Source organism: Nicotiana tabacum, chromosome 13 (genome assembly GCF_000715075.1).
Source record: "Nicotiana tabacum cultivar K326 chromosome 13, ASM71507v2, whole genome shotgun sequence".
NCBI classification, from domain to species: Eukaryota; Viridiplantae; Streptophyta; class Magnoliopsida; order Solanales; family Solanaceae; genus Nicotiana; species Nicotiana tabacum.
This window is the reverse complement of record NC_134092.1, coordinates 21,242,297-21,269,026: the sequence shown is the minus strand read 5'-3', so window position 1 is coordinate 21,269,026 and position 26,730 is coordinate 21,242,297. Positions and strand designations below refer to the sequence as shown.

The 26,730-nt window shown below is 37.6% G+C and overlaps 1 protein-coding gene and 1 non-coding gene across 2 annotated transcripts; both read right to left on the bottom strand.

The window, feature by feature from the left end:
- Positions 1-1,972: 1,972 nt before the first annotated feature.
- On the bottom strand, positions 1,973-2,135 carry LOC142168570 (U12 minor spliceosomal RNA). Its single transcript, XR_012698421.1, has one exon. It is a non-coding gene; the product is annotated as a U12 minor spliceosomal RNA (small nuclear RNA).
- A 938-nt stretch (positions 2,136-3,073) lies between these two features.
- Positions 3,074-13,444, bottom strand: LOC107821268 (sulfate transporter 4.1, chloroplastic). Its single transcript, XM_016647694.2, has 17 exons — positions 12,841-13,444; positions 11,106-11,154; positions 10,438-10,639; positions 9,667-9,835; positions 8,976-9,041; positions 8,779-8,886; positions 7,828-7,935; positions 7,655-7,720; positions 7,370-7,430; positions 7,135-7,262; positions 6,536-6,577; positions 5,443-5,559; positions 4,935-4,986; positions 4,321-4,459; positions 4,072-4,160; positions 3,748-3,824; positions 3,074-3,634 (listed from the first exon to the last, which is right to left on the bottom strand). Exons 1-17 carry the CDS (start codon positions 13,186-13,188, stop codon positions 3,317-3,319), a joined length of 2,139 nt encoding a protein of 712 aa, XP_016503180.1. The 5' UTR covers positions 13,189-13,444; the 3' UTR covers positions 3,074-3,316.
- Between the last annotated feature and the right edge of the window lie 13,286 nt (positions 13,445-26,730).

The following is a 26,730-nucleotide window of genomic DNA, read 5'->3' as shown; positions in this document are numbered from 1 at the left end:
ATATGGGGATTTCGGGCATACAGAATATTTTGGGGATTGGTTTTGGGGCTGCACTCGAGAGAAAAGGCTTTTGTACGAATTTCTTGGAATCCAACCCTTTTATCATGGGCGGAGCCCCTGTGATTTGATCAACTCTGGAATTATATGTTTCTACTTTCTTATTGTTGGCTTCAATTCGCTTTGTGAGCTCCTCAAGTATTTTAGCAATTTCGGGAGTAGTCCCTGATTCTTGCTCGTTCGACCTTACTACGGCTGGCTCCGTTCGGTGGGCGATTTCTCGAGGTGGACTGGGTTCCGGTCTGCTCGATAGCTGGGTTTGGCTCTGCAACTGAGCTATCGCTACCTGCTGGGCTTGCAACATTTCAAATATCATACGCAAGCCGACTCCGTTCTCCTCCACGTTATGGGAGTCTCGAGCTGCAGATCGAGTACCGCCATGAATGCTATTTTCAGGCTCGGAACGTTGGTTTGCCTCAAAGGCTACATGCGAGTTGACATCTAGCGGTACTTCGACTCGAGCTTCAGGTACTTCGACTCGAGCTTCAATGACATCGATAAGCGGCCTTCCGGCCCTGGGCATCAAGTTATTGGTTTCGTCTTGAGGGCCGGCTTCGTTGTAGGTAGGTAAAGCCATTAATAGAGGGTTTGCCACTGCTAGTTCAAAGTCAGAGACACCCTCAAAAGGCGAGCGTAAACTGGTGTGTGTTGCAGATTTATATCAAACAAACACTGTTATCCTTAGCCCCACGGTGGGTGCCAAACTGTTTACCCGAAAAATCGAATAAAGTTGAATTTATAAGTAGTTCTAAGGATACGTGATATAACTTGATAAAAATTGTATAGTGAAATAGAAATATATATATTCTTGACAAACTGAATGAAATATAAGGCAGAGAAAATGAGCCCAAAAGTGTTAATCTCTCTAAAGTTGTCTTTTTTACAATGTGTCCTTGTTGCTTATAACAATGCTCCTCTTTATAGTAGAAGGATCCTATTTTATATACAATAAAAAAAATATATAGTGGGGAACCCATGATTAATTATCTTTTTCCTAATTCCTGCCAGGATTCTGTCCCTTAGTGCGGTTGCAACGGCTCTTTGTCTGTGAGCTCGATACTGACTCGAACTCGATATTGGATCGAGCCTTCGGCCTTGACTCGAGCTCGATTCTGACTCGGAGTCTTGATATTCGGGGCAGGTGTTGGTCGATCTATGCATCTTTGACAATCTTCACGTTGTCTCGTAGTTCGATTTGGTCATGAGCTCGATAAGGATACTGAGCTGGTCATTGATCGGTCTTAGAGCTCGATACATGACGTCCTTGCCTCGGATCTCGACCTGACGTTATGCAGATACCCTTCGATCGAAGTATTATCATCTTGATTAATCCGTACGACTGACTAATAGGTTTCGACCATATACAGATAGCCCCTTGTTTTCGAGAAGGATGTGACGAGAAACGACATGATTTTCCAACGGTATGATTTTCCTATTGAACACCTACCTTTCCAACGAAGTCCAAGGCGAGGACCGCGCAATCCATTGTCAATATGTGGTGCCGACAAAGCCACCCAGCAGGATGATGGTTCATCTCACATAAGTTCCGGGGGGGTTTCAAGAATTCTGCAACTTATTGTACATAATGCAAAAGTAAGCGCTACGAACCATTTGCTCTAATATTATTTCAATTTCAACTCTTGCTTACCGACCAACTCTGCTCTAACCAACAAAATTCTCAAAGCAAAATCTCATCGGTTCCATCTTAGGGCTTACACAAAGGGTCTTTTTGCAGAGGCATTTTGTGCCCACTGAACAGCACTTGTATCTCATGGAATCTTGTATCATTTTAACAGTCAAAACTGTACTACAACTCAGACTAGAAATTAATTGCCATATTTTACGTTTTACAAAACTAATACTCCTTCCGTTACAACTACTACTAAAAAAAATCTTGAACTAAGATTTGGGGGTTGGGTTGGGAGGCCCGCACAAGCGAGTTCTGCGAAGTAGGCAGCGTCAACACTTGGCCAGCCTATAACCCCTCCACAAATTCTTGCGCCACAAAAGTGTTTCAAGAGCGCTGCGGCCGGCTCTCACCGTCCGCTTTGTTTTCCTTACTCATTAGTTTAAGGCAAGTTTTCCCGTTACTGCCTCTCGGGCTCTTATACTAGTGACATATCTGGTGATGATGTCCTGTTCCTCGATGTGGGACTTTGAATTCTTTGGAGAATTTTTTCTAGCCTTTTTCGTTTTCTTTAGTAGACCCAAGAAAAAGAACAAAAATTAAGAAACAAATTGAGCCGAACTTGTTCTATGATGAAATATATAAAATTGTTGAACCAATAAATAATTATTACGATGAGTTCCATGATGAAATATATAAAATGGAATATTACTTTAAAAAGACAGGAAATAGTTTGTAATTAAGGGGATAAAGCTACTTGTCACTCGTTAGTCCGCTACGAATTGATCCAAAACAACTTATCTGAGATCAGTTTTTCTAATAATCAAACTACGCTTGGGCATTTATTTTGCGCTGAGTTTGGAGTACAAGGATCAAAGAATCTAATTTTCGATGTGAAATTGGACACTGAATTATTACAACTACACAAAAATACTCTGAAGTCACTATTTTCATTAATATAAAATATTTAAAGAAATTGTAATTTGTAGGCAAAGGAATAAGCTATTTGATTCCGTACTACTAATAAGTACTAGTAATATCATATGAAAATGGCACTAAGGGAACATTTGTTTAACTGATTACTTTTGCAGGGAACTTCACTTAGCTAGCAGTAGTAAATCTAGGAGTGCATTATTCTTTTTGAACATGAAGCTCACCTCACACAAAGCACATATGTAAATTGTCATAAGGACACAGATGTATCAAAAGCTTGTGATATAAATGTTTGTGTTTTATCATGGAAAAATGTCATAATAAGATATGGGGATATCTTAAAGAGAAAAAAACAAAAACAAAAACAGCTAAGACATTGTCTGGTAGAAAAGGCTGATTTACATGTCGTCTAGACATTCAAGTGTACGGTATTAAAGTTTGAAATGCAAATTGCAATGATATCAATAATGCTTTCTTGTATTTCACTATGAGGTAGAAAATTTGCACCGTCATCTTATTACAAACTTGGGGAAGAATGCATTTCCGCCGGGAAAAAAGATATAGAATACACTTTACATATAATGAATAGCTGTCTGTTCAAATAGAAGGCTACTTACAACGAATCAATTAAAAAAGAGTCCAAAAAATCAAACACATTACATGACATACACACTGATACATTTTGGAAGCAGCCTTTTATCATGGCTTTTTTGACAACAGTGGTTCTAGCTGAGGGTCAGCACCTTTGGTAAGAAAAGATTCCTGGAAACCTGATTCGAGTTCAGGCTGAGAAAATTCATCTTTCCTTTGATTGAGTAGCCTCTGGAACAAGCTTGGTTTGTTTTCTGCCAAAAATTCTTGTGTCTTGGGAAATTCATTTAGTCTCTGAACATGCTGAAGACAAATTTGAACAGCATCGTGAACTCGGACAAAGTACCACTCCTTGCCAATCAGATCAATCACACCAGCTCTAGCTAGGGTCAGAAGCACTTCGCGGTTGGGATTGGAAATGGCTAACTGCAATATTACACATATTATCAATGTGATAAGTTGCGAAATAAGATATTATTCTAGGATACAGAATTCGAGAAGCATGTTTGTGTAATCTGAACCAAAGAGAGACTCTCAACCTGAATGTCTCGTGATTTATATTCCTGGTGGAGCTCTTTCAGAGCTTGAACAGCACTGGAGTCGATATATGTAACAGCTGGAATAGATATGAGAACTGTGATTAGTATGAACAAACAAATAGTTTACTCAACCCTCAAAGCATTTTACTGTTCTTCAGTTTTCACATCAAATACCGGAATATATTAGACAATTGTAAAGACCAAATATAGGAGCTTTAGCACTACTAAAGCATGGCGAAGGAAATAGCAATGGTAAATTTATCATAATTTTGTCCTTCTGACACAGCCTACGCTAGAAAAATGTGCCAACTCATGGAGACTTACGGGCCATCTCTAGGATCACAAAATGAATTCTTGAAACTTCTGGTCCCCGACCTGTAGATTCATCCTTTTCAATTTCGTAATCTCGTAACCTGTGAAAGAAAAAAAATACAGATCACAGGGACATGTGGGATATGATTTGCCGAAAGCCTTAACAGTTTAGTGAAAATGTTTCAGAAACACTGAATTCAAGGTAAAAACTTGCTCTCCTTTCAGAAAAATAAAGAAAAAGAAAAAACATCATGTTGTCACCTGTCTTTGATGTAACTGGTGTTGGCAAAGTAAATAGGTGCATCAATTCGAACAATCACAATCCCATTATACGTATATGCTTCAGGGTATTGTTGAGTGTTTCGGTAAATAGTAGTTCCAGGAAGACGCCCCAAGACAGCTGAAAGAAACTCATGTCATCGAAAATTATATTATTTATAAAGCATTGACCAGAAACAAAAGAAATTGAAACTTAGCACCAGTGGTTTAAACATCATAAGTACTTGATTATCTTGTTAACTTGCCAGTAAAGAACTAGAGGAAAAAGAAATGCTTGTAAAACTGAACGTCACCAGCAAAATGAAATATATGAAGGAATGAGAAAAACTACCAGATAAAACATTATATTGAGAACAGAAAATTTAGAGGACACCAGGAGGCACCAAAAAATAGCAATGCCAATATGAAGAAGTCAATGATGCAATTACAGGGTAGTGATATGAAAAAGCTTAAGAATCGTGCTGGCAACAAGCAAATATTAGTTAAATTTAAAAACTCCAAATAAAATTAATATGTCAAATTACATAATATGATCTGCTATGGCATCCGCAGATTTGATGTAAGTACATGGATATTAGACAATTGCAGTAACTCACCAATATGTGGATTTGCTGATTCATGGATAACAAAAGCAAGTGAGACACCAACCTGCAAATAAATGAGACCAAAAAATTGGCAAGCTGAGTTTATCCTTAAGATTATCAAATACTATATTTTTCCAACACAAAGGTTATCGGCCAGTAGTTATTGACCTCTATTGCATATTATCAAGTTCTTTTTCTGGGTAAGGAATTATAGCATGTGCAATGCAGGATGTTTTTTTGGTTCCATTATGTGATATAACCAAGGCATTGAACTCCAAGCATTTACTTCAAAATATTTCAATGATCAAGGAATTAAATTTGAAGCATTTCCTGCAAAATAGTTGTACTAAAGAACTCTATAAAATTATGTAACTAACATGCAGGCCAAGCTCATAGCAAAAGAACAGTTAGCTGAAGAGGATGGATAGTTCTAAATTTCAAGTGTAGGAAAAAACTTCAATTCAACATCCAGAATAATAAAGTACAATATATTCAGGTCTGGTTAGAGAGAAAAACTAACCCCAACAAGGACACCAATCTCTATGCCAAGCAACAAGGTTGTCATGCAAGTAATAGTCCACAACAGAAAATCTTTCTTGTCAACACGCCATAAAAATTTAGCCTCATCGTAATCCACCTGAAAGGAGGAAAAATAGAAACATGAATCTAACTTTGCAATCTAAGCATGAAACTTGCTGCAGTTAAAATTCATTCATCTCCACTTCCAATAATATGCAGAATTAATTGATCCTAAAACAGTCAGCACTGAAACCAGAATTTCATCGTTTGATGCTTCAAGTCGATAAATATCTTACAGAAATTTGTGCTTAGCGAAAATAGTTAAGAAATAAACAAGGAATTTACAGGAATCATCTAAAACAGATAGAGAAGTGATAACTAAGAGCTGATTCAAGAAATTACAAATGCAAACCATCAAATGATTCTTGACAGCTGAAAGAATATTTCTTCTATCCAGCTTACTATGTTTTACTATATGACTCATATTTCCTGATCATACAGCAATTCTTCCCAGGGAAGATATGAATAGAGAGTCAGGAAAATCAAACAATGAACTGAAAATTCTCCTATAACAATTACATAAAGAAGCCTTAGTGAAAAAGAAAAGGTAAAGATGCAAACCATCAAATGATTCTTGACAGCTGAAAGAATATTTCTTCTATCCAGCTTACTATGTTTTACTATATGACTCATATTTCCTGATCATACAGCAATTCTTCCCAGGGAAGATATGAATAGAGTGTCAGGAAAATCAAACAATGAACTGAAAATTCTCCTATAACAATTACTTAAAGAAGCCTTAGTGAAAATAAAAAGGTAAAGATGCAGGATGTTCTTCCCTTGCTGGTCGGTGATTCGACACCAACCTTTCAAAGAACAGAATGTTAAAATACACACAGCAGGAAGCTATGCCATGATAAACCCAAATGACGCATGATAGAGTAGTAGCTGGTGTATTTAGTTAAATTATGCTGATGTTGTTTAACTTCAACTAAAACTATATCTGTATATAAAAAAGTTACATTCAATAGAATGGCAACCTTAACAACATAAAATGAAACAAATGATTCCCTGGTAGAAGATGGCACACATACCAGTCCAATTACAGCAGATATCACAATCGCAGCCAAGGAACACTGCAACAGCAATACAAATGAATAAAAATCAAGAGCAGTGGAAGAGTTTAAAGTATCATAATTAAGACAGGAAATGGTCAAATGTTGACCACTAAATTGCAAGCATGCAATAATAAGAAGATGTAGGAGCATGCAATAATGAAAAGATCTACGGTACATCACTTCCTAGATATCTTATAAAGAAAAGCACTAAAAAGATATGAGTAGCATAAACAGATTAAAAGGATGATTACATCTCTTTTTTTCTTTTTTTTCTGGACATGGTAAACTCCACCCTCAAACCCCCCTACCAGGGAGCCTATTGTTGGCCCTTTCTCGTTTTGCTCCACTGGGAATCGAACCCGCAACCTAATGGCTGGCTGGAGGCGGAGGGTCTTTACAACTAGGCTATCCTCCCTTGTCATAACGATAAATACATCTCATAGAGCACATAAAAAATTGAAGCCAAATTAGAGGATAAGAGACTGGAAACACAGCTCAAACAATGTGACAGTTGAAAGTAATCTAGTTACCGACAGTAGGGTGAAAACTTTACACCTTCAAACATTATCCTTTACCTGAGGTATGTATTCAAATACAGGAGTCAAGAATAATAGAGCACATGCCATTATAATTCCCATCACAAGTCCCGATAAGCCAGTTTTTGCTCCACTTTCATGATTTACGGCTGATCTAGAAAAAGAGCCTGCCAGCACATTAGGAAAAGAGAAACTTTGTCAGAAACCAGCTCCGAAAAGTTGTAGAAAGATACAAATGTGGAATTGATCAAGCCACACAATATTCCAAACTCACCTGTTGTAGGGTAAATTGAGAAGAATGAGCCACAAATGTTGGCCAAGCCAAGACCAAATAACTGTTACAATAACAGAACCATAAGAAGTTGTAGTACGAAATTTTCTGATTAGAGCATGACATTTCTTGTGGTTATTATACCATGACAAATAAAAAGAGGAGAAGAACGAAATATGAGTAACAAGTCAATGTTTATCATAACTTGTTCAAATCTCACAACAGAGCATAGTTAAATCGGTAAATGAATGAATAGCAGTTCTTGCAAGATCATCAAAAGTCACACACCTCTTGGTTCGAATCCAGCTCATATCCATTTTTTGCTGCCAGTGCCTTAGCAATCCCCACTGATTCCTATAAAGTTGGGAAACTGGTATCACCTATCAAAAAAGGATTGTCTAACCAAAAGATGAAATTGAAAAGCATGCACAATTATAATGAATGATTAAATTCTTACTTACCAGGATAGCTACACCGGTAATAAGAACGGTAGTAGGGATCAAAGACTTTACATGGTCAAAATGCTTTGGTACAGAAAACTTTGGCAGCCCCTGAGGTATATCACCCACCTAAACCAAAGCATACACATTGTTATTGGAGTGATAACAGTTCTGTCAATTCAGATCATGTAGAGTAACAAATAGGAAAATGTTTTTAAAAAGAACAAGATTGTGCAACAATCTTTTCTGTGATGTAGGTTCAATATTTCAACCAAGATCCTATGAACACAAAGCCACTCATCCTTCCATTAATCCATGCCTCTCACCATACTCAACTTTTTATCTGATCTGATTTTTAACAACACTGATACATCAAAAGTGAAGATATCCTTTCCTCTTTATATATTTTGACATCAAGGGCGTTCCAATGTGCAAGCTCCTTCTCCTCCCCCCCCCCCCCAAAAACAAACAAAGGTCAATGCAGCAATAGCTCCCTAGAAAAAAACCATAGATGACCCCTTGAATTTTAATGAAATAATCAGTATAAGCATCAATCCTACTTTTCAGTCATATCTATTGCTTTAGTGATGGTAACACCCAATTAGGACAACATTTGTAGCTGACTAGAGCATTCTCAATTGTTCATGTGGACTCGAGAATATTGTTTTTAAAGTGAAACTGACAAACATATAAAAACAAGCATCAATGAATGTGTAGCATCTAAGGAAATGCTCTAATGGGATAAGTCAAAGTGGTTAACATCAAGATTTTGGTCCTACTGACCCTGCAGGTCAGATATTAATATTAACTTTATGCAACTATCCTTTTCGGTCCATGTGAGGAAAAAAGTGGCAAATGTAAGTTTAATCCAACATTATTGTGTTCTCGCATTAGCTCACATGTAATTTTTTTTTGCTAATCTTAGATTCAATTCCTGAAGTTCAGGTTGAGCTTAATACATGTCGTTCTCACCAACGAAATTGAAGGTGGATGATAGATTTTCACAAAAGTTGTACCCAGAACAACAGCTGTGAGGGGACCAGCTGCACGCAGAAAACGCAAATGCTTTCTTGTTTTTCCCTGAAGAGAAAACAATTAAAGCACATGAACCTTCATATAACTGATAAAATTAGTATATAATACACATGAAAATGCCGGTAAACTCCTACCAAGTGCTTCATGGTCAGAAGAATAGCTAGCATCAGTGAGCCCATAACAAAAGGAGGCCACGAGAACTACAAAAGGAAATCGAGTTAGCCTTTGAAGAAAGAAAAACTATCTTGTAGCAATTAGACAAAGAATCATCTCTCTGACTTAAGAAAATGAATGGAAATCTTTTTGCCTTTTCCAAAATCTACTCCGGAAATGGCAATAAGGAAGTTTTGTTGACTTAAAACTGCCTGGAAACAGTTTCAAAATCTCCAACAAAACGATTCCAATCCTTTGACAGCATTCAGCACTTATCCCTAACTAACTTATATGACCTCCATGTACCAATTCTTTTAATGAATGTCCTTTGTCTCTACATGATTGAGAAAAATGGCTCTCCGAGTTAATATTGTAGAAAATTGCCCATTTATACAACCCGATAACCTTTGATTAAAACTAAAAATCCTCCCCAACAGTACAGTTTTGCAGAACAATCACGTCAAAGTTAAGTAGACAGGTACATCAGATATTGCAGAGAAAATTATAGTCTCTGCAAGTTCAGGCTAACAGTGAATAGCATGTCCGACACACGAAAGAAAAGAAATCAAATTTTCAATTTGCATATTTCAATGTAAATTACTACTAGCATTTAAGTTTCTCTTAGCATGCATAAAATGGAGTAACCTGCAAATGTTTAATTCTGGAAAGTACCTTATCTGCTTCAGCAATTATACTTTTGACTAGAGGTATGATTTTGCTACTCCGTTCTATTTCATAGCCCAAGAAGTACTTTGCTTCAGACAAGGCAATGACAAAAGCAGAGGCGGTTGTAAAACCAGAAATCACAGAGTGGCTGATGAAACGTATGAGCCATCCAAGCCTATGGATGAGTTGAAATAAGGAGTGAGACGTTTAACAAATTTCGTCAGAAAGATAATGAAGATGCAGAATTTTCAATCAGTTGGAAAGAGAACCAATCAAGGATACAGAACTCGTACCCAAAGAAAACATCAAAAGGCCCATTATTAGCAATCATTATCAACTCTTTAGATGCTCAAGTTTCCAAGGCTTGCACGGACTGCGTTATTTGCATTATACTCCTCTTAGGAAGAAGTAGGTCTAGGTCAATGCTAAGCATGGTCTTTTTTCTTTCTTTTTACAAGTAATCAAAAAATTTATACAGCCTTGCACTAAGCCAGTGCGACAAAAATATAACTACAAATTGTGAAATTCCCCTATTGTGTCTAAAATTGCTTAGCATGATCTATTTTTACAATCCCCTTTGTTATGAATGATTTCAGTCAGTTGAACAGGAACATGGTGAAAAAATTATCCTAGAAGCTCTGATTTTCTTTGTGCGTGTTAAGAGATGATAGACATGGAATCTGCTTATTTCTCACAGTGACTACAAGAGAGTATGACAATCTAGAAAATTCAAATTTTAACAAAGAAAGAAAGAACCAAAGCTTAAAGCAGAAATACCTTAAGAGTGCCATTGTGCATTCAAAGATGCCAACCATAAGTGCTAACAATATAGCAAGCTCTGTGTATAACTTGTCTGACGGATCAACTATGCTGCTCAAGACATTAGAGACTAGAAGAGACGTCAATGCAACTGGACCAATTGCAAGCTGACGAGATGACCCAAATATGGTGTAGATAAATATAGGGATGAAACCAGAATCTGTTTAGCAAAGCTCAGATTAAGAAAAGATGCAATTTTGAAGATAACCAAGTAAACAGAAGATAAAGATTTTGCTACTTATTAAGAAACAAATGAACATAGCTAGGAAAGATAGGTTCATAAAGACATAAACAACTAGACATTTAAAAAAAATCTGAAAAGGTCATGGAAATTAGTTTATCCACGTAGAATTTTCTTTCAGATATGGATGCTAAATTAAGAAAGAAAGAAAACGGTGCTTCAAAGAGGAGGAAAATTTTGCCTTCTTATTCAAAACAAGGAAAATAACCTAAGAACCTAATTCAGAGCACCATACTTAAATCGAGATTTATTTCAATATCAGCATCAGTATTCAAAGGTCGTTTTGCTAAATTAGAGAAACATATCGAGAACGGTATCTGCTTCACTTTATCAGAATTAACAAAAGAAACATAATGAAGTAAATAAGTTCCAAAGATTTACTTACAAAGTCCATATATCGGTTGAAGCCCAGCCAGCTTTGCATACGACATAGACTGTTCACGCAACAGAATCAGTTAAAATGAAAATGCATACTATAATTTAATAATTCTCATTGAAAGACCAAAAGTGCCTCCAAAAAGGTACACTTGACAAGCAGTCTAGCATAAGAAGATAGGTCATATAATGCTTAAGACTAAAGGTGAGGACATTTGGTTTACCCCATTATTGTTTTGATATTAGCAATTAGTCTAAAGGTTCCAGCGTCTACATACTCATTCCCAATCAAAAACAACTTAAGAAGACAAGTGAGCCCGACAAGGCCCGACAAGGCCTTCAGTCTATAACGTCATCGATTATAACTTTTTTTAGGGGGCAAGCATCAATTATAACTACTTTGAGCCTGTACTACAGATCATAAGAGTAAAAAGAGGACCCAGAGCTGCATATAATCTTAAATTGTGACATTGGTTATGTGAAATTGGTAAAAAACACTTGAGAAACGCGGAGACAGAATGGAATGAACTGACACTGATTGAATTATGCAAATGAAAAGCAGAGATATGCCAGTAAGTTCATAACTAGAGGCAGATCTAGAATTTAAATGCAATGAATGCATTACTTAATATGTATATTTAGAGAATCTATATATATATATATATATATATATATATATATATATATATATATATATATATATATATATATATATATATATACACACACACACACACACTCTGAACCCGATGCAGTACATGCACCCACAGTTTATAAGCTCGATTAGCCTCTGTGTATAGCAAGAAAATGGACGGGGAAAAGTAGTACTCTCTCTGTCTCATTTTATATGATACAATTACTAAGTAAACCGCCTTTTTTTTAATTACAATTTTTCAAACATATTTTTTGAATATATTGAGTTATTACCTATTGTTTCTCATAATAGTACTTTTTACCTAGTTTACGAATCTGTAAACTTTATTTTGAGAAACATGAAAACCTAGACCCTTGTCCCCTGAACTCTAACACATAAAATTGGACGGAGAGAGCGATTAACTAGGCACCACCAACCTATGAATTCTATAACAATGACTAGGATGAATTTACAGTATTATCAACTTAGCTCAGCAATGGTTACAGTAACAGGGATGACAATTCTGTAAAGGATTTTTATATAGTGACATGAAAATTTAACACCATTAGTGTTATTAAATAGAGTTACCATCAATTACCTTTAAGTAACCTGATTGTGTAAATATTTTTTGAATCCTCAGTGCATTAAACCTAAGCTCTTCTGTAAGATTCAATTCATAATTTAGTTCAATTCATCAATTTTTTACACCATCATGTAATTTAAATGAAGGGAAGCCTTGGAACAATGGTAAATTAGTATCTGTGTGACCTATATGTCATGGGTTCGAGCCTTGGAAGCAGCTACTAATGCTTGCATTAGGGTAGGTTGTCCATATCACACCCCTTGGGCGCGACTCTTCGCTGGACCCTCCGTGAACGCGGGATGCTTTATGCATCGGCCTGCCCTTTTTTCTTTTTTTTTTCCATGTATTTTAACCCACAGTTTATTCTAGCTTACCCCCATCAATGTTATTAAATAAAGTTACCAGCAATTACATTTTAAGCAACTTGATCGTGTAAAAATTTTTTATACGCTGCCAGTGCATTAAACATAAACTCTTCTGTAAAATTCAATTCATAATTTGACCAGTAATGAGAAAAAATTATAGTACCTGAGGAACGAGCATGATGCCGACGGTGATACCCGCCATGAGATCAGGTTGCAAGTACTCATTCACTTTATAAGTTCGCATCCAACGGGAACAGGGAAAGAAGAAGTCAATCCACTCAATCCACGTCATCCTTTTCATCCTCGCCTTCCATTTCGATACAACAGAAGGCGAAGAAGATGACGACGTCGTCGTATTGGTTGACGGATGTTCCAGCGGGATAATTTTCACCGAGCGGTGGCTACCGGCCGACATAGAAGTAGGAGAAGAAGAAGAAGAAGCAAAATTATCTGCGGAAGTAGCTATAGCCGTGAGGTTTTGGGAGCTAGGAGAGGCGTAGGTTCTGTCCATGGCGGTTGGTTAGAAGAGCATAAATTTGGAATGCGATCGCGGCGGCGAGCGGCGAACGGCGGCGGAAAGAGGAAAATGTTTGTGGAGTCAGGCGGAAGGTGCGCCCACCGGGAAGTGTCAGAGGACCTGTGGCTGTGTGAGGAAGAAGAAATGGTGATTGGCGGAAAAGTATAACTTGTAAATGCCACATGAGGACTAAGGAGAGGGCCACCACTGCCTTATAAAGACTTAAAAGATGACACAAATCTGAATCCTGATTCAGGAATCTCATTCCCCCTGTTTTATTCTTGTTTTTTTCCCCTTTTTTTTTTTTGCCAGTCTTTTAAGTAACTATATTTATTTATTTTAGCTACTATGAACATTTACCTGCACTTGATTGAATTTTAGGTAAAATTACGCGACACATTAAAAATTTATATTATATTTATCATTTATAACTATATTTTTATGATTGTCATGAATTGAATATGATACATTTATTTCTTAATTAGAGATCTTCTAATTCGAGCTTTAAGAATAAAAAAAAGTTCTAATAAAGAATAATCCCCTTCCCTTAATCGGCTTTACGATGTGCGAATCTGACTTATAGCTTATTTGATCAAGTTTTTTCAATCCTAGAAGTACTTTATTTTACTTTGAAAATAAGAACATTCGTACAAAATACACCAATTTTATCAAATTAAGAAATGGTAAATTTTACAAATTAAAGTAAAAATAAATACTAATACAATAAACTTCGAAGAATTATAAATATTTATGTACAACGATATGTAATATTAATCTAGACCAAACTCTATATGAATTCTGGTCAGTCAAAAATAATTATATCGGCTATTAATTTTTTGAAGTAGCTAAAAATAATTTTTTTCAAATTTTTATCCATATTTGCATGGATCATTCCAGTATTTTATTTTGATTAAAAAGTGCTATCAGTTTTGAATTGATTATTCGATGTTTGGTCAAGATCCACAAAAGAACTCACTTTATTTTCTTTTCTTTTTTTTATACCTACTTCATGATGTAAACTTCTTATTAAATGAAAAGTTCAAATACATAGAGACAAAGATGTTTGGCTACGGTGTATTTTTTGTAAACTCTTACATCATTCAAAGGCAATATCATAGGATACACTTTGCAATTAACTATATTGTTTACTCTTAAAAACGGATAACAATTAAATTTATACGCGATTTAAAGATATGTGGATTAATTCAATACAAGTGATCAATGACGTTAAATTAAGCAAATAAAAGATGTAATAAATGGCCAAACCAATGATAAGAGTGATTCTGAGCTCGGTTAATGGCTTAACGAGGAACCTGCCTTCGGTTCCAAGCTTGCACTTATAAAGAACTTAAAACAAAAGTAACAACTTTGGATAACTATTAGAGAGAATATAAGTAAATTATATTAATATGCGTGTTACAATGTCCCTAATGAATAATAAGCTTCCCATTTATATAGTATGAGGGTTTTACCCTAAGTACAATCATAAGAAAGGTAAAAAAATTCCTTTTCGCTAATCACTAATTTTCTGTTGATACGGGCCGAGATTCACACTGTGATATCCGGTTGGGCATGGGCATCACGGCTCTTTTGTTAGTAGTGTGCGGTTGTTTAGTTATGATCTTTGAAGTCTTTGGATTTGAACTGGACCCAGAGGACGTGGTCCCGATGCCCCCGAGGGCATGCGTTTTGCTCGAGCACCGATACGAGGGGCTCCCTATTCTGACTCTGATTCCTTACGGTCACGTCCCAACTCCGTTTACCTCACCGGAAAATTGGGGTGTCTCCCGGCCCCAAGCATACGGTGAGTGGGCCATCGAACGTTCTTCTGAACAGAGTACCTTCGGATAGGCTAAACCTGGTCGCCTTCGTGCGTAGAGCTCTCAATTCCTTAGGATTTGAGGGCAACTTTTCCGGTCTTCAAGTAGTCTATATAATTGTTTCTCCAGTCCCAAGTAAAACTTGTTGAGTTTATTTCGACATGGCCTTCTTCCACTACCGACTTCACGAGTAGTACGACCGTTCCCGAGCTTAATTCAGCGTCATCAACCGATGACCCCAAGTTAGCCAGAGCATCGACTTTGCTATTTTGATCCTAGGATACGTGTTGTAGGGTTCATTCCTTGAATCTATGCAGCGTTACCTATAATTTATCCAAGTACATTCGCATTCGTTCCTCTTTCACTTCGAATGTCCTATTGACCTGATTTACCACAAGGAGGGAGTCGCACTTAGCTTCGCGCCCAGGCTTTTAGCCAATTCGAGACCTGCAATCATGATCTCATACTCGGCCTCATTGTTAGTCAATTTCACACTTCTAATAGATTGCCTATTTACATTACTCGTAGGCGGCTTCAACACGATGCCGAGTCCGGACCCCTTTGCGTTCGAGGCAACATCCGTAAGGAGGGTCCAGATTCTCGAGGATGTCCCCGAGGTTAACAATAATTCCTTTTCGACTTCGGGTATTAAGGCAGACGTGAAATCAGCCACGAAGTCCGCCAAAATTTGAGATTTGATGGCACTCTGGGATCGATATTTGATATCGTACCCGCTAATTTTAACGGCCCATTTGGCCAATCGGCCCGAGAGCTCGGGTTTGTTCATTATGTTCCTTAGTGGGTAAGAAGTTACGATGCATATGGGATGGCATTGAAAATATGGCTTTAACTTTTTGGAGGCGCTTAGCAAAGCGAGCGCCAATTTCTCTAGGTGAGGGTACCTTATTTCGGCCTCGCCTAGAGTCCTGCTAACATAATAGATAGGAAATTGCGTACCTTCCTCTTTCTGGACTAAGACTCCGCTTACCGCTATCTCGGATACCGCTAAGTACAGGTATAGCTGCTCGTCTGCCTTCATTTTGAGAATTTAAGTCTCGTTCGACGGCATAAGGCCCAGAGTAGCTTCAAATTATGTGTATTGACTTGCGTGCGTGGTTGAATTCAATTACCGATTGTTTTAGAGTGACTTGGGACACTTAGTCCCTAAAACGGGAGCTTAAGTCTTAGGATTTTGACTGTAGTCGGAACTATGTGAAGACAACTCCAGAATAGAGTTTCGTCTGTTCCATTAGCTTCGTTGGGTGATTTTGGACTTAGGAGCGTGTCCGGACTGAAAATCCGAGATCTGTAGCGGATTTAGGCTAGAAATGGCGAAAGTCGAATTTTTGAAGATTTGGACCGGAAGTGGACTTTTTGATATCGGGGTCGGAATGCGATTCCGAGAGTTGGAACAGCTCCGTTATATTATTTGGGACTTGCCTGCAAAATTTAACGTCATTCCGGGTTGATTTGATAGGTTTTGGCATAGGTTTTAGAAGTTGAAAGATTTGAAATTTATAAATTCGATTCATGGTGCGATGCGTAGTTTCATCGTTAGTTGATGTGATTTGAGGGCTCGACTAAGTTCGTATGGTGTTTTAGGATTGGTTGGTATGTTTGGTTAATGTTCCGGGGGCCTCGGGTGAGTTTCGGGTGCTTAACGGATTAAAAGTTTGATTTGTGTTGCTGCTAAGTCTTCATGCTTCTGGTATTTTTGCACCTGTGGTGAAGAGGCCGCAGGTGCGAGAGCGCACATGCGGAGAGGCAAGCGCAGGAGCGGAAAGGTGGAGGAGCGTCATGGGTCGCAGGTGCGAGGAAAATTCCGCATCTGCGATGCCCGCAGATGCAGATTTTGGCGCGCAGAAGCGAGAGTAAGCGCAGGTGCAACTTGGACGTGCGCACCTGCATTCGCGCAGATACGGCTAATTATGCGCAGGTGCGGTCACGCCTGGGCAGAAAAGAGAAATCTGAGGGTTTGGTTTCATTCTTCGTTTTTGGACTTGAGAGCTCGGAATTTGGCGATTTTTCGAGGTATTTTCAGAGAAAACTTTGGGGTAATGATTTCTAACTCGTTTTTGGTTGTATTCCATTAATCTATAGTTGTTTGCTCCATTTAGTTTCGGATTTTTGGGGTTAAAATTGAGAAAAATTGGAAGAACTTCTTCAATGAAGATTTCGAGTTTTGAAAGGGGATTTTTGGTCGGATTTGAGTAATTCTTATATGGTTGGACTCGTGCGTGAATGAGTGTTCATATTTTATAATTTTTACCCGATTCCGAGAAGTGGGCCCCACTAGCATGTTGAGTTAATTTCAGAATTTTCGTTAAAATGTTGATTTCGTTAATTAGATGAGTCTATTATTATTGTAATTATGATATGTAATTTCTTTTGGCTAGATTTAGGCCATCCAGAGCCGGATATTCGTGAAAAGGGCATTCTTACGGATTTATTGAGCTTGACTCGAGGTAAGTATCTTGCCTAAACCTTGTGGGGGGAACTACCCCTTAGGATTTGAGTTATCTATGTTGATTGTAGTCTGTGTACGTGAGGTGACGAGTGCGTGCTCGGACCTATTTGTGGAAAGTTGGCTTTTTAGGGTTCTTATGTCCTTATATTCACTGTGTATGATATTGTTTTTGATCTTTTTGAATTCCTATTTGCTAGCTTCACCTCTACATGCTTTGACTAGAGATAATTGCTTTAGGATTCACTCTTACTGTCTATTTGACCCTTATTCGACTTATTTAAAGATTTTACCTCTTCTATCGTCGTGCTATATTTTTTTTTTCATAACTGCTTATCTTTAATTAAAATTATTATTTTCTCACCCTATAATTGTTTAGTCTTAATTGGAGTTATGATTATCTTCCGCTGCTTATCTTTATTTGAATTGTTGAATTTTTCTCGTAATTGCTCAACCTCAAAAGGAGTTTAGATAACCTATATCTTAGTTGACTTGCCATTATTTGGAACTATTTGACTCGTGTTGGCTTCTTATTGTTGACTTGAATATTGTGGAATCGTTGCTACATTTTTGTTTTGTTTTTCCTTGTTAAGCTGTTCTCCTTGTGCCTAACATTCTTTACTGTGGTTATTTCTTGTGAATGAGTTATACCGTTCTTGTGAGTTAAATTCTTGAGTTGATTTGCTCTCCGTACTTTGCATTTCTGTCATTGTTACTTTTGTACTCGTTGTGGTGATTTACGAGGTTTCTGTCGTGTTATAGTTGTTATCTTTGTTGTTTGCGTTGCATATTTAAATTGGGATTATGGACGTATTTCGTGATATTATCTTGCGTTGCATATTTAAATTGGGACTACGGACATATTTCGGGAGATTCCCCTGTCTTGCATATTTACTTTGGGACTACAGACGTATTCCGGGAGATCCCCCTGCACTGCATATTTAAATTGGGACTACAGACGTATTCCGGGAGATCCCCCAGCACTGCATATTTATTTTGGGATTACGGGACGGTATTCTGGTAGATTCCCCACTGTGGTTATATCTGTGTTCGGGGCTGCAAATCTTCCATGCTCAGGTGTCACAGGGTGACTTATACTCGAAGGATATGATTTTAAAAGTATTTATCTCGAAGGAACTATATTTGAAGATATTTATTTGAAAGAGTTATACTTGAAAAGTATTTATCTTGAAAGAACTATGTTTGAAGGCTAATTATTTGAAAAGTTTATATTTGAAAAGTATTTATCTCGAAGGAACTATATTTGAAGATATTTATTTGAAAGGGTTATACTTGAAAAGTATTTATCTTGAAAGAACTATGTTTGAAGGCTAATTATTTGAAAAGTTTATATTTGAAAGGTTTTATCTTGAAAGAACTATGTTTGAAGGAAGTATATTTCAAAAATAATTTCTTATTGGAAAGGATTATATTCTAAAGACCTCAATTTTAAAAAAAAACTTACGGGTGAAAGTTTACTCTTGAAGGATTTTGACTAATTTATTGGGGCTATTGGCTGAGACCTCATGTGAAAACTATTGCAGCTGCTGAGCTACTACTTGCCTCTACTGTATTGTGATTTCTGGATTTGGGTTGTGTTTTCGTTCATTCTTCTGTGTCTTATTCTGGTGTTCCACTATTACTTCCTGTTTTTCCTTCCTTATTGCAGTTGCTATGTCGTTAGCCATATCTCGGGGTCCTTAGATAGATGTCATGTTTTGTCATCCCTATACTTATACTTCTTCAGTTTATTAGACCAGTGTGTCTTGACTAGTCCTCGTCACTACTTCACCGAGGTTAGTCTTGATACTTACTGGGCACCGTTGTGGTGTGCTCATGCTACTCTTTTGCACATATTTTTGTGCAGATCCAGGTACTTGTTTGTTAGCTATCTGTGTGGACTGTTACTGTGGAGACTCAAGGTAAACCTGCTGCTGCGTTCACAGGCTTCAGAGTCACCTTCAACTTTTCATTTTGCACTATTTATTCTTATTTCTAGACAATTGTATTTAGAAGTTTTCTAGCAAACATTCTGTAGAGCTTATGACTTGTACTACCGATTTTGGGAGTTTTAAAAGATTCTATTTAAACAATGTTGTTTTAATTATTGTTAGGCTTACCTAGTCCCTAAGACTAGGTGCCATCACGATACCCAGACAGAGGAAAAATTGGGTCGTGACAAAGGGTGGACTCGAAAGGTACCATTTGAGTTCCTCCAAAGCTTCCTGGTACTCCGGGGTCCGCGAAAAGTTATTCTTCTTCTTCAATAATGAGAAGAACCGATGGATCTTATCGGAGGACCTCAATATGAACCAGCCCAGGGCGGTTATGCGCCCGGTTAGCCTTTGAACGACCTTGACATTGTTCATTACGGTGATATCTTCTATAGCTTTGATTTTGTCGGGATTGATCTCGATCCCTCGGTTGGACACCATGAATCCAAGAAACTTTCAGGACCCGAGCCCGAATGCGCATTTCTCCGGTTCAGCTTCATATTATATTTCTTCAGTATGTTGAAGGGTTCCTGCAAATGTTTCAAATGGTCATCTGCTCGCAGGGACTTAACTAACATGTCGTCAATGTAAACCTCCATTGATTTTCCTATTTGTTCTTCGAACATCCGGTTTACTAGGAGTTCATAAGTGACACCAGTATAATTTTAGTCCGAACGACATTATGTTATAACAATAGGTGCCGAATTTAGTGATGAAGGAAGTTTTTTCTTGATCGCCCGGTCCATCCGGATTTGGTTGTACCCGGAATAGGTTTCTAGAAAGCTGAGTATCTCGTGCCCGACTGTTGCATCGATCATGCGATTGATGTTAGGCAAAGGAAAAGAATCCTTGGGGCACGCCTTGTTCAAGTCATTGTAATATACGCACATTCTTAATTTATTTTCCTTTTTAGGCACTACTACTATGTTAGCCAACAAATCTGAGTACTTAACTTCCCGAATGGAACCTATTCTAAGGAGTTTGGATACCTCATCTTTGATGAATGCATGCTTGAAATCGGACTGAGGCCTCATCTTATGTTTATCCGAGTGGAACTTCGAATCCAAACTTAGCTTAGCTTATAAGTGGTTATCTCTGGCGGGATCCTTGTCATATCTAGATGGGACCAAGTAAAACAATATGCGTTAGCTATAAGGAATTTAATGAGTTTTTTTCTGAGTTCGAGAGTTAACCCTGTGCCCAAATATACCTTCCGATCTGGCAAGTGTTCGATCAATATGACTTGCTCCAGCTCATCGACTGTCGATTTGGTGGCATCGGAATCATCAGGGGTGATGAACAACCTAGGAACTTTGTAATCATCATCCTTGCCTGCCTCCTGCTTCTCTAGTTCGGTCAGGGCCGGTATCAGTGATTGTTATTTAGTTTCTTCCTTCCTAACGACTCCACGTTCTTTAATGTCGAGAGTGCGGACATCGGGATCACCTTATCGACCGCGAACATTTCTTTTGCGACCGACTGCTCTCTGTAAACTATCTTGATCCTTCCCGGTGTGGGGAACTTCAATGCCTGGAGTAGTGTCGAAGGTATTTTCCTCATATTGTGAATCCATGGCCTTCCGAATAGAGCATTATATCTCATATCCCCTTCAATCACATAGAACTTCGTTTCCTGAATAGTTCGGCAGTGTTCACTAGCATGGTTATCTCCCTTTTAGTAGTTTCACATCCCATGTTGAATCCGTTTAAAACCCGGACTGCATGCACTATTTGGTCTTGTAGACCCAGCTGCTTTACGACCCTCGATCTGATGATATTGGCCGAGCTACCCAGATCAATTAACACGCGCTTAACTCGAGATTTATTTATGAGTACAGATATTACCAGTGCATCGTTATGCGGTTACACGATGCCTTCAGCGTCCTCATTATTGAAAGAGATGGTCCCCTCTGGCATGTAATCTCGGGTTCGTTTTTACCTTTTAATGGACACTTTAGTGCACTTTAGCATTAGCCCCTAAAGGACGTCGACTCCACCAATGATCATGTTGTTTGTTGGAATTCCTATTCCTGAAGTGATTTTTGGCTCGGTTACTCAAAAATTCCCGCCCGTTATTAAATAATTGGGCCACTTCTTCTCTTAGTTGTCGGTAATCTTCGGTCATGTGGTCGTGAGTGCCATGATACTTACAAATCATGTTGGGGTCTCTTTGGGCAGGATCAGACTGCAGTGGCCGAGGCCACTTGGTATCTTTGAAGCGTCCGATGGAAGATATGATACCGGCAGCATCGACGCCTAAGTTGTATTCCGATAATCTCGCCTCCCTAGCCCCGAGTGGCCTGTAGAAATCGTTTTTACTCACGAGTCCCCTACTATTATGGCCTCGATCGCTCCTGTTTTCGTTCCTCGCAGGGTTACGTCCAGATCCACTACCCCTTCGATCTCCGCTATACGGTTGATATCGATCTCTGTTCGGTCTTGGTTCATGATCGACGACTCTTTTAGACCTGTCATTAGTTATGATGGGATAAACGGACCCGGAAGGGGCTCCGAGATGATAATCTTCGACTCTGATTTTTTATTGGTACATGTTATGGACGTCAACCCAAGTTACCGTCGGGTGCTCTATAAAATTCTGTTTTAGCTCATGTGAAGCCAATGAGCTTTGGGGGTTGAGTCCTTGAGTGAACGCCTGAAGGACCCAATCGTCCGCAACCGGAGGCAGGTCCATTCGCTTCACTTGAAACCTCGACACGAATTCCCTGAGCATTTTGTTATCTCTTTGTTTTATTTTAAAGAGTCCCGATTTTCTGGTCTCGACCTTGATGGCCCCGGGATGAGCTTTTACGAAGGCATTTGCAAGCATAACAAACGAATCAATAGAATTAGGGGGTAGGTTAGGATGCCATATCATTACTCATTTGGACAGTGTTTCTCCGAATTTTTTCAGCAGAATCAACTCGATTTTGTCATCTTCTAAGTCATATCCCTTGATGGCACACGTGTAGGAGGCCACGTGTTCATTTGGATCCGTGGTTCCGCTATACTTTGGAATTTCGGGCATATAGAACTTCTTCGGGATTGGTTTCGGTGATGCGCTCAGAGGGAAAGGCTTTTGGACAAATTTCTTGGAATCCTGGCCTTTCAATATCGGGGGTGTTCCTAAGATTTAATCAACCCTGGAGTTATAGGTCTCCACTTTTTTGTCGTTGGCTTTGATCTTCTTTTTTCCCGATTCCACCCGCTTTGTCAGTTCCTCAAGCATCTTTATTATTTTGGGGTTGGTTTCGCATTCAACTTCACCCGGTCTTTCTATGGTCGGTTCATTTCTTCTGATATTTTTCCAGGATGGTTCGGGCTCAACTCTGCTGGGGGCGCGGGTTTGGTTCTGCAACTGGGCTATCGCCACCTGTTGGGCTTGTAACATTTCGAAGATCGCCTGCATATTGATCTCATCGCCTTCGCCGTCGTGCGTGCCCTGAGCTACTGATCGGGGTCCTTCGCGAACGCTGTTCTCAGGGTCGGTAGGCAAGTTTGCGTTGATGGCCACATTAGAGTTGGCATCGATTGGGTCCGCGGTCGGAACACTGTTGGGGTCAACAGGGACACCTCGTTGCTGGGCACTACATTGTTGTTCTCGCCGTGGTGGCCAGACTTAGCATCAACGTTCAAGTGAGCAGATGAAGAGTTTGATATTTTTTAATTTGACCTGAAATTAAAATCTCAAAGAGCAAGCGTAAAACAGAGTGTATTATGGAAATTTGTATCAAATTACCACTATTATCCTTAGCCCCACGGTGGGCGCTAAATTGCTTACCCTTAAAAATGGATAACAATTGAATTTATACGCGGTTTTAAAGAGGTGTGGATTAATTCAATACAAGTGATCAATGACATTAGATTAAGCAAATAAAAGACGTAATAAATGGCCAAACCAATGATAAGAGTGATTTCGAGCTCGGTTAATGACTTAACGAGGAATCTGCCTTCGGTTCCGAGCTTACACTTATGAAGTACTTATGAACAAAAGTTAGAACTTTGAATAACTTTTAGAGAGAATAGAAGTAAATTGCATTGATATGCGTGTTATAATATCCCTAATGAATAATAAATTTTTCCTTTATATAGTAGGAGAGTTTTACCTTAAGTACAATCCTAAGAAAGGTAAACAATCTTCCTTTTCGCAAATCACTGGTTTTTTGCCGATACGGGCCGAGATTCACGCTGTGATATCCGGTTGGGCATGGGCATCACGACCCTTTTGTTAGTGGTGTGCGGTTGTTTGATAATGCTCTTCAAAGTCTTGGGATTCGAACCGGACCCGAAGGATGTGGTCCCGATGCCCCCGAGGGAAGGCGTTTTGCTCGAACACCGATACGAGAGACTCCTCGTTCTGACTCCGATTCCTTACGGTCTCGTCCCAACTCTGTTTACCTTACCAGGAAACCGAGGTGCTAAGTGGGCTCGGTTTTACGAGTGTACAACTAGGCATTTTTAAGGGTAAACATATACAAAAACTTATGAGTTCAACGTCTTTTTCTTTTGCAATTAGAGGTTCAAAAGCATTCTTGATTTCTTTAATTGGACTAAGCTCACTCTTGGGATGTCTTTGCAAAAAGTTAAAGTGAGTTCTAACTATACAGAGGGTAACCATATTTTATTAATTATTATCTTTTTCTCTAAGTCTCGACTAACAACAATAATCACAATAATAATATATCAAATATAATTTTACATAGAGATGTCTGAGAAGGGTAATGTGTACACAAACCTTACCTCTATACTTGCGGAGGTAAATAGATTGTTTCCAATAAAAATAATGGTAAACGTTATTTATTTCAAATACATAAAATAGTAGAGTTTCAATCTATACGTCCAAAAAATAAATTTTTAAATGTACTATCAACAAAAAGGTAACCTGAAACTTGGTGAAGATGAATTATGTCTAAATTGTAATTGAAAGTTCAAACTCCCTTTTATGCCATTTTAAAAGACACTATTATTAGTTGGAGGTCAAGCAGTTGTTTCTTTGATTAGATCTTTTAAATATTTTATTGTAGTTTTGAATTATAAAATATTTAATGATAGTACATTTATGCAATTACTTTTAATACTTAATTTTTATTTCAAAAAATCTAGATCAATATCTGAGTTCACACAAAATTAAATACGTTGAACTTTACCAATTTAGATAGAGAGAGGAGGAGGAGTTACTTATTCCAAAGCCAGGCAATAAAACCCCATAGAGGTCAGTATCAATGTTTTAGGTGTTAAATATTATGTATTTATTAATTAATGTGATATAAACTCCCGATTGTTACCCCCTCCATCCTAAAGTTCTAATTTCGAGAGTAAAACGAATTTTTTTTTATCATGCTTTTTTCATATGTCTTTAGATATTTTGAATTGTTAATTACTGTGACTTGTAATATTTTTTACATAGTTTTCAAATATATACATTTTATTTTTAAAAAAATTCTATGCATAAATTTACGGTTAAAATTAAGAAATTTGATTCTCGAAGTCGTCGGAGTAATAAATTAGCTTTGTCAGAGTAGTGCATGATTGAGCAAAACGTATCTAGACGCTTATTTGGGAGTGTTCATTCCTACTTATAATACACTCTAAAGGCGACAACATTCATGTTCCTGTTTGGGGGGGGGGGGGGGTGGGAAGGAAGACGTGCACGAAATTATCAGTTATCAGTTACACGTTTAGCCGAATTACATTAAAAGTTGACCATTTCTATAATAACTTGAAACAAAAATTTTAGCAAAGCTGAAAAAAAACATATTGATTTTTTTCAGCATAACATTGAATTTGACTTCAGCTAATTTAAGTAAACGAATATCAATACTGCTATATTTGATAAATACATAGATAGGGTATACTTTTCTTCTCTGCCTCTTCCATTTTGGGGCTTTTCCATTCTAATTAAAGCCAATACAATTTCAGAAAGTTTGGGAAGTTTTCCTGGCTACATTTTTATAGTTCAAAGAAATTGTTCAAGAGTCGAAAAAGCAAAAGAAACTGTTCAATAGAAAAGAATTTAGAAACATTCAAAAGATTTTTTAAGAACGACAACCAATTAGAAATGTTCCTTTTTATTTGCAAGGAAAATTCTCCAAAAAAGTTTATCTAAATTTAATTTATTTTGCCCATCAAAGTTTAAATATGCCGTCCGTCCTAGAATTAGTCTTTTGACATTTTGAAAAGATAAGAAGTTATTAATTACTATATATTTTTGTTTTTGCAAATCTACCCTTAGTGTTTCAGTTAGTGGAGTGATAATTAAGTAAGACATTTTTTAAAGAAAAGTCAAAAAAGTAAGTACTACAAAAAAACATATACTCTGATGAAAGTTATAAACGAATTTTTTAAGAGGCGTACAGAAAGACAGTTATAAAACAGATGAAGCATATGGTTGTGGGCAACACATTTACTTGCGAATTGCAATGCTGGTCAGAGGATCCCAGTCTCTCTCTTTTTTAACCCTGTAATCGAGGAAAGAAGAACATACCAACATAAAAGTTAAGGAATTGAACTTGAGACTTTTTAGTATGAGTACCGATCCTGTGGAGCACAATTGAGGCAAAGGAGACAGTTGAAATAGGAACTTACCGTCAAATTTTGGACCACACAATAGTGACCAGCACTATTGGCATCATTATTTATACCCCACTTGAGAAACACTCGAAGAACCCATAAGGAAATTTGATAGTAGTAACTTGTACTAATATGCTATTCCACAGTCCACACCTATCAAGTTTTATTAAAAAATATTATCTGAGCTTGATTCAAAGGAATACATTGCAGTAAATGAATCATGGAGAAATTCATGGTCTTATACTTTGCCGTAATATAATATGGTTCAAAATTAACCGAATATACTTGTTGAGTTGTTGTATCACAATTACTTTACCAGACTATGATACATGAGGGTTCTTCTACAACAATTTCCATTATTTCTTTTATAATAGAACCACAAGGTCAGATGGTCTATCGTTCAACTTATGGAAACTAATAAAAATTATTCCTTGTCACGGGCATTTTACACTTTATGCAACCTAAAAGTGCTTGCTTGATATATTTGCAAAGCCCATTTCATGGATGGATTATTCAAGCCCAAGCTTAAATTTATGTATATTGCCTATCAGATATAATTATTTTTGGTTGAGCGGCCAAAAGTGTTAAAAGCCCTATGCAAATGACCTTTTCAGGCTTAACTAATGAAACCCAAATTCCTCTAATATAAGTTAGCAATATACCAGGAGCAAGCAAACTGAGGAATCATGTTA